Below are 8975 nucleotides of genomic sequence, written 5' to 3' on the forward strand. Positions count from 1 at the left end.
TTTTATTTCTGGTGAAGTGAAAAGAAGCAGTAGAAGTGATTTTTTTCCCCTTTTTTTATGCAAACCATTACATAAACAAATAAATAACTTTTTGACTTGCACCATAAAATGAAATGAAAAATACTTTATTTATCCCCAAAGGGAAATTCATTAAAATATTAACATTAAAAAAATATCAAATAAAAACATTTATTATATTTTATCTAAGTAAGTAAAGTCTGTGAAAATTTCCTGGCGGTGTCAGTATTTGAACCCTTCAGGTATCAGATATTACTCTTTTTACGAGAAACGTATAATGTTGGACATTGTAGCTACAGTACAGTAAGGAAACATGTCAATTTGTTTCGAGGGAGGTTGTCGTGGTGACAGCTGGCCCCGCCCAGTGCCCATCGCCCCTCCCCTTCTGTGCTCCTATTGGGCAGGTAGGACGTCAGCTGCCGCAGTAAGGACGCACGTGCTTCCCCGGCGCATTTCAAGATCAAGATGGCAGCCACCGTGTGTCGGTGTTATGAGGTTAGTCTATTATTCCAATTTTTCATACCAGTTTCCAGAGGCTGGGGAGGTCATTTACTACAAGATGCGAGCTATGACCTATATGAAGCCAGGCTTGTCATGTCGTGTTACGTCTACGCAGTTTATATGTTTAGTTATCTACTCTGATTCAGCAGGATGTGTCTGCTAGAAGAGGCCTTGTTGCATCATAATCACAGCACAGATGGTTGGTGTTAATGTTTGGAAATATAAACCAGGTTTAAAGGCTATAGTACCTGTGCTCAGTTCGGGTAAGAACTGGTTTACAAGCGAGTCTGCTGGAAGTCCTATGTATGTAGACTATGTATGTCCTATGTATGTCGTGTCTTGTACCCAGTTACCAACTGAGGAACTTGTTATAACACGACCATTGATGGATGCCGTAATGGTTGACATTGAACATGAGAAAAAGAAGCAGTATCAGATGTGTAAGAATCGGGTAGATAACAGGTATTGGAGCAATATCAGCTGACAAAGTCATAGAAATGTTTTCACTTTAAGAATCTGCTACTTTAAAAAAAAACACACCTGGGATATTGGAGGGTCCTTTAGCTAATATGTTAGGAAAATTCTGCAAACATACCAAACATTTTACGCCTTTGTCTGCTTGGGATTTCATCATGTCGTTCTTAAGGAAGTTTTATTTTGGCTGAGTTCATTGGTCAGTAGGACACACTGACTGATTCATACACAATGACTCTCAGTCACTAGATCTCTGTTAAGATTTTTTTCAGTATGTTATGAATGGCAGACATATTAATACCTTGTACCTCCATTATAACAACACTCACTGAAGGAATGACTAAAATAATTTTGCTATTGGTAGAAAAAAAAAATCCCAATTACTACATCGTCTGATGGTTTGGAGAAGATCAGCATGACATTAACACATTTAATGTTTGCTTTTCCTCACATATATGACCCATTATTTATCCACAGTTGCATTTGTGTTTAATCTTACTGTGTGTGTCTGACCTGTTGCTCCGCTGCAGTTGATGGGCAGAAATGCCATGGCACTCTGCTCTCGGTCGCTGGTGGCTGCAGCGTGGAGAGGAGATGCGTACAGATTACACAGGATGCCGGCTGCAGCTGTCCAGGTACGGAAATGCCCCTTTTATCTTCTAACTCTTTATTGATTAAATCTTTAAAATGGTTCACAATTCAGTATAACTATGTATATATATATATATGTATATGTGTGTATATATATATATATATATATATATATATATATATATATATATATTATAAAAAGTAGGTTTTACTCATCTGATTTCTTTTGTTCAGTTGTTTTTATTGTATGAAATGTGATAGTACATTGATGATGGGTTTTTTTTTTTTTTTTTTGTTTAATGTTGTGGGCAGACGAAGAAGGATTATACAGCTTGAATTTTGTTGTTAACTTCTTAATCAGTGTCTCTGTACGTTAAGCTAAAATCTAATGTTCTACTTGTCTCTCTAGATCCGATATGCTTCTGGACGTAAAGGGTTTCTGGGAGAGTTTGTTGATAATCTCCGTCAGGAGTTCAGCAAGAATCAGGAAATGAAGGAAAACATTAAAAAGTTCAGAGAGGAAGCCAAAAGGCTTGAGGAGTCTGATGCCCTTCAGCAGGCCCGCAGGAAATATGTATGAATACTGTTTGTTTTTATTTTAGTTTCTATTTAACTAGGATCAAATTTATGTTTGTACTTCATATTTTAACTTATAGTAGTGTGTGAGATTTTTTTTGGTTAATTAGCAGCCATAGCTAGAGTTTTTAAAAATTAATTAATTTATTTTTTAATTACTTTAGAAATCTATTGAGGCTGAGACTGTGAAGACATCAGAGGTGTTTAAGAAGACTTTGGGCTCTCTGTCAGAGACTGTCAAAGAGGTAGGACCAGAGGAGAAAACACTTGTCTGCATTGATGACCATTTCCCTCATGGAAATTTTGTCTGATCTGATCTGTGTCTCAGGTAGCTTGACAAGCTATCTTGTGATGATTTACAAAAAGCCTTTTAATCAGAAAAAATAGAATTTGTGTCAAATTAGTGACTGTAGACTTTTCTGAATTTGCATTTGTACTGCTTTTGTGGAAAAAGGGTCTTGACGAAGTGAGTCGTACCGACATCGGGAGGAAGATGAAAGAGGGCTTGGAAGAAGCGGCCAGGACGGCCATGCATTCTGCAGAGTCTGTCTCTAAAGGAGGAGAAAAACTTGGCAGGACCTCTGCATTCAAGACCATCTCACAGGTCAGTAAGGAACATAAGATTTTCATACAGTTTCAACATTTTCTTCCTCAACACTACGAAAGACCCCTCAGCTGAAAAGTTTAGCAAAATAATTTTGTGCTTACTTAAGAATTCTCCTTTTCTACGCCTTGTCTTTCCTGTGCTTCTCGTTTGATTTTCACCTCAAAGCGTTTCAGTATTACAGAAGTCCAATTCCAGTGGTGACAAAATGTGAATTTGGCATTATCTCTGAGTGAGAAGCAGGTGCTTTGTCACAGCAGTAGATCAAATTCATCAAACGCTACTTCATCCTCCTTATTCATGATGATTCTGATAGTTTTCAAGCCTTCCATTTAGAGAATGGCTGCAGGATGACCCATGTGATACATCACAGTCACTCCTTACAGGTGAACTGTAATGGGATTTATTAGTATTCATGTCGCTACTCAGTATCATCAAGTACTCAAATGTAGGCACCTGTACTTGAATTTAGTTTACCAAAATATAGTGTTGGTTTATCCCTACCATCAACATGAGCTGCAGGGGGGGTAGTGGGTCAACAATCACGGCCTTGCCAGCTGTCATCATGCTGCCAAATATTAGTGGTGTTGAGCCTGAATTTACACAAAGATTGTGATTTGACTTAAATTATGTTTGGTTTAAAAAAAAAAATCCCATGAATGAAGTATGTGTGTGTTCTGTGTAGAGTGTGGAAACAATGAAAAAGGAGATAGATGTCGGGGATGCCGGGCCCTACAGGGCTCCTGCTCAGCTGAGGATGAGGAGCGATTTCTCATCTAAAGGAGCAGACAGCAGCACCAGAATTTTTGAGGCAAATGAGTGAGTAGACTGATTTTTACTCCCTTGCTTCTGTTGTAGAAAAAAAAGGGCTAAATCCTGAGATTACAAGTAGCACATTTCTTTCACGCTGCATCCCCAACAAGTCAACAGCTTCAGCTGTTATGTTTAGCTCTAACTGGGCTTTTTTTCTCCTCTTGTGAAATAGAGATGCTATGGGTGTTGTTCTCCATAAAGATTCAAAGTGGTTCCAGCAGTGGAAGGACTTCAAGGACAATAATGTAGTTTTTAACAGTAAGTGAAGCATTTTACAGTTATCCTACTGTACTGTAAGCACATGTGTAATCTCATGTACAGGCAGCAGGTGGCAGCAGAGTGTTTGCAGTGACATATGCTACAATACTAATAGTTTATCCGTGCAGTAATTGATGTGCCTGCTGCTTTGGTGGTGACTATATCCATGCATTTACATCAGTATTTCCATGTTGTTTCCTTCAGGATTCTTTGAAATGAAGATGAAATATGATGAAAGTGACAATGCCCTCATCAGAGCATCCAGAGCTGTCACTGACAGAGTCACAGACTTTTTAGGTAATTCTGCGTCATATTTAATATACATTTAAAACATTTGATTGCCATTCTTATTCATGTTACGTGTATTTCATAGTGTAAGTAAATTGTTAAGTAAACATTAAAATATATGTGTTGTGATTGTTTTAGATAACAGATCCTATTCCAGTCTGACTGTAGCTGATGGCGTTGACATGTGTTTCCAGGTGGTCTTTTTTCCAAGACAGAAATGTCTGAAGTTTTAACAGAGATCCTAAAGGCCGACCCTAACTTTGACAAAGATTCTTTTCTCAAACAGTGTGAGAAAGATATAATCCCCAACATCCTGGAGGTAAGCTGGGAGCCTCCGACTTCTCTGTCAGTGTTGCATTTACTTTGCTTCATTCACTTTCACACTCTTCTCTTTAAATTCTGCAGCAAGATATTTTTACAATGGATGTTCAGAGCATAATTATTAATTAAAGTTTCGCTTCATTACACATTTCCCCCCCTTTTTTCAACTTGGATCAGATTCTGTAAATTATTTTGTGACCTGTCAGATGTCTGTAGAACTAAAACAATTCAACTCAAAATTCAGTTTACAAAATTCAGAACAGTGTGTGTGCCCTCCATTTACTTTTAGTAATCTAAAGTTGTGATGGAGCTTCAGATCAAGTTGGAAAGAATCTTCTAAATTGACATGATGTTGATTTATATAGTGAAATCTGCTGATTTAGTGTGAAGGATAACATCTGACTTCTTTGCATTTACATCGTTATTTACATTGCATGAGTGAAAGTTGCTACAGTAAACAGAATTTGATTAAATAATTGTGACATAGTGCCCTAAGTCACTGATAAAATACCTCTGGGATGTGTTGTGATTTCCTTTCTACAGGCTATGATCCGGGGAGAACTGGATGTATTAAAGGATTGGTGCTATGAAGCTGTAAGTTACACACCATCACCTCGGCATGTATATTTGATCCGTTCTTAAGCCCTTATCCACTCCAGGATTGATGCAGGCCCCACATGGTCAGTGGATTAAGTCTTGTATGCATAGAAGATACTAGGGATAGAGAAAGGTCTTGAATTTGACTGGAAGACAACAAAATGTATAGCTGTCCATAAGCAGCTGGCAATGTTTGTATGACGCTTCGCACATTGAAGATACAATAGCATTTCACTCTTATTTTAAATAAAGTTTATATGCACAGTCAGCTTAAATCTATATTGATGTGACCAGTTTAGCTTTGATGTAGCATGTGGAAAGTGTAATGTCTCATTCTACTGTGTTCCTGTGTGCTTCCTCTCAGACATACAGTCAGCTAGCCCACCCCATCCAGCAGGCCAGGGGTCTCGGCCTTCTCTTCCAGTCTAAAGTCCTTGACATTGATAACCTAGATGTAAGTTGTTTTATTCATACACACAAACAGTCTCACTCAACCTGTGCTTTTAACAGGCATAAATAGTTATTTTTTTGTACTTTAAAAAAATATAGTATATGGCAGGGGTGTCAAACTCCAGTCCTCGAGGGCCGGTATCCAGCTGGTTTTTGTTGTCTCCATGCTCCAACACACCTGACCGAAATCCATAAATATGTTGACAAGAAGCTGCTGGATCTTTTTGATTTGAATCAGCTGTGTTGATAGAAGCAAACAACAAAAACCTGCCGGATTTTAACGCCCACAAGCAAAAACAAAGGCGGCATTGTTCATTTGTTCATTGTCTCTTCCTTTTTTCTCTCAGCTGGCGATGGGTAAGATGATGGACCAAGGACCTGTGCTGATCATCACCTTCCAGGCTCAAGTCGTCATGGTGATCCGCAGCCCCAAAGGAGATATTGTGGAGGGAGATCCGGTCAGTCAGCTTGTAATTACTGCTTCTGAAGACGGAATTTAGTAGATATGATCAGAGTTGCCACAACAAAACAAGTAAACAACTCAAACGGCTGAAATTAGATCAGAGGTCAATAATGCAAGTTTGATGCAGCAGTAGGATCCAAACTCATGTAATTATCAAGTAAATGTCTAATAAAGTGCCTCTAAATTAAAAAAAAAAAGAAAGAAATGTGGTTAGTAAAGCAAATTGGACCATTCAGCTATGGTCCCGTAAGAAAACCAAGAATTACATTCGTTTTCTTGATTCAGTGTTGTAGATGTGAAATGGTGGAGCTCTCCAATCATACTCTGTGTAAGCAGAACTGACGCTCTGCTCTTCTTTCAACAGGATAAGGTGATGAGGATGATGTATGTTTGGGCCTTGTGTCGTGACCAGGAGGAGCTGAACCCAAATGCAGCCTGGAGGCTCCTGGACATCTCCGCCTCCAGCACCGAGCAGGCCCTCTAAGAGGAGGAATATGAAGAGGAAATAGACGGGTGGAGGGAATGATCCGGGACACAAACTGAGAAGAAGGGCAGAAGATCCAAACGTGTGTGGATTAGCAGCTCATGCTGTGTACTTTACATTATCTGAAGAGAAACCCTGCTCCTTTGTGACTGTGTTTGCACACATTCCCATCAGTGCCCAGAAGATTTCTGTGCAGCAGCACAAATTTGAACACTCTCTGGCACATGCATATACAAAACATGCCAACGGACACCATCCATATGAATTATTCACTAAAATCTGCATCCTGTTCTGAGGTGACGTCTCTCACACTGATCGGCACAGGGTTTGGATTGACTGGTGTATGAATATAGCACTTATACATTTTTTTTTTTTTAATGGATGGAGCCCATCTTTATTACAGCTGTCAGGAGCTGTCATTGTCTAGCAGTACAGCTCATCCACAATCCACATGCTGCAAGATTCAAAATAAACCTATCAGTGGAAGTGGAAAGCAGTGGAGGTACATCTACTTCATGTGCTACTTTCTCTAGGAGCGTCTGATTTTAACTTGAATTCTAAACTGCGATCTTACAAGCCTATTCCCATGTGAGGAAGATGACTACCGAACTGGACTGAGTTACTCCAGTTTAGATTTGCAGCTAATAGTGTTGAATGAGAAATGTGAAAGTTATTTGAGGAGTCTCATTCAACAACCCTTTTAGTCACCATGAAGAGGGAGATGAGAGAAGTAAAGGGATAAGCTTAGCTCACTTTTGGTCTCATCAGAGGTGTAATAAACAGAAAAAAGATTGTTGAAAACAAATGTTAACAACAGAAAGTAAAGATCAGTGTATGTAGTCTCTTGTTTATAATATGAAACTTGCAGTGTGAACAATTACAGTGTTTACTTCTTTGTTTTGTTGCATATTGACATGGAGCATTTGCCCTCTACCATCAGTCTGGTTTAAATCTGCATGTTTTTTTAAGCCTAAAACTTGCATATAAATCAGATGTATAGCGTAGTTTCTTTGTAAGCCCACATGGGACCACATCCAGCTTTCCATCTTAGAGACAGCTTAATTATCTGGGGACCATTTATTTCCTGTTCACCTGTTTGTCTTATTGAACTGTGTTTTAGTTTACTTTTATGAATGTGGCTTTTCAGGTGTGAAACGGAGAAGATGAAAGCTGGAATGAATGAGTTTTCATTGTGCTGACGGCCCGGTTGTATTGCTATTAATATCCAATATGAGATGGTTTGTCATTGATGACAGGAAAAGTCACAAGTTTCACTGATCATCACACCATGAGTTCTCTTTGTCAGGAGTCCTGAGTGTATGTTTATGAAGTGTAATTCATTCAAATCTACCAATGTGGGAAGCATTCACCAAAAAAAAAGTGCAATTTCAACTATGAATAGATGATTCGTAGACTAAGCTGACCGTTTTCATGATGAAGAGTGATGATAAAATTACTGAGAAGTTTTTTCTGATAATTTGGTTCAAATAGCCTCTGCTCTGACAACAAACTGGAAACTTTTGTCCCACTGCTTGTAAAAGCTCAACAAATTACATCTGTGTTTGTTCTATGCAGCAGTTCTACAGCTGTTAGGACCAGTACAGCTTTCTGGTGCTACTGGTTCATCCCTACAGTCCACGTCTTGTATCTTGTGTGCTCCAGCCATTGAAGAGTTGTGCTTGCTTGTAAATGTACAGAATGTATGTTATGTTATTCTTTCTATTGTATTAACAAAGGACAAGAACAAGTTCTTTGAGTTGCAGCAGGCTGCTTCATAGGTGACAACAAACCCATAAAGGATACCGATATGTTTTTCTATTACAACACTGTAACGTGCCAGTTGGCGGAATAAAGGAGCTGCATTATGAGTAGCTTTGTGTCTGCTTTCTTCAAATCAGAAGCTCTGAATGCACTGTATGTCTGTACTTGCAAGAGGAAATAAAAAACTGGATCCTGTGTGTGTGTGTGTGTGTTGCTTGGTCTCTCATCTCAGAGCTGGCAGGCCTTGATAAAAGCTCACACCCATGACTTGATGCTGGTTGATAAACCAACAGATTAGGTTACATAAGGTTGTTAGATTCACACACACCCCATACTGCTGATCTCATCTTGCACCTGTCTGCTGTGATGAATGACCAGGGTTGTTCCTGAACTAGCTAACCTTCAACTGGTGCGCTTCCTCCTCCCGAGGCCCGCTGAGAGACTGTGCATCACTCTGAACAGACTATGCAATGCAAATTAATGGTATCAGGCGTTTAAAAAACTTTATATAATGTTCGCTTTCTTTTTATTTGCATCACAATTGGACTGATTTAAATCTTGTAGACGATCCAACTGGGAATGGTCCTTCAGATCATTTAGCAAAGAGTTCAAAATAACAGCGGCAAAGTGACAACTGTGCAGTGAGGGTGCTGGAGCCACAGCGGCATTTTGTCTGACGGTGTTCACAGTAGCACAGCCATGCAAACACCAAGCTGTGCTTTAGCCTACATAAGAACTTTTTTTTTTTTTTTCATGGTACGGCGGTGAGTGGAGAG

General features: G+C 39.1%; 1 protein-coding gene across 1 annotated transcript; it reads left to right on the forward strand.

Annotated features, from left to right (window-relative positions):
- Positions 1 to 483: 483 nt before the first annotated feature.
- On the forward strand, positions 484 to 8269 carry LOC306758974 (mitochondrial import inner membrane translocase subunit TIM44-like; the record flags this gene model as incomplete). The annotated part of the gene is made up of 13 exons (XM_079244438.1): positions 484 to 513; positions 1524 to 1628; positions 1994 to 2158; positions 2325 to 2405; positions 2615 to 2764; positions 3450 to 3583; positions 3750 to 3835; positions 4040 to 4132; positions 4318 to 4442; positions 4988 to 5038; positions 5406 to 5495; positions 5839 to 5949; positions 6319 to 8269. 13 exons carry the CDS (start codon positions 484 to 486, stop codon positions 6436 to 6438), a joined length of 1341 nt encoding a protein of 446 aa, XP_079100564.1. The 3' UTR covers positions 6439 to 8269.
- Positions 8270 to 8975: the final 706 nt, after the last annotated feature.

This window comes from Telmatherina bonti, assembly GCF_933228915.1.
Source record: "Telmatherina bonti genome assembly, chromosome: 7".
Classification (NCBI taxonomy): Eukaryota; Metazoa; Chordata; class Actinopteri; order Atheriniformes; family Telmatherinidae; genus Telmatherina; species Telmatherina bonti.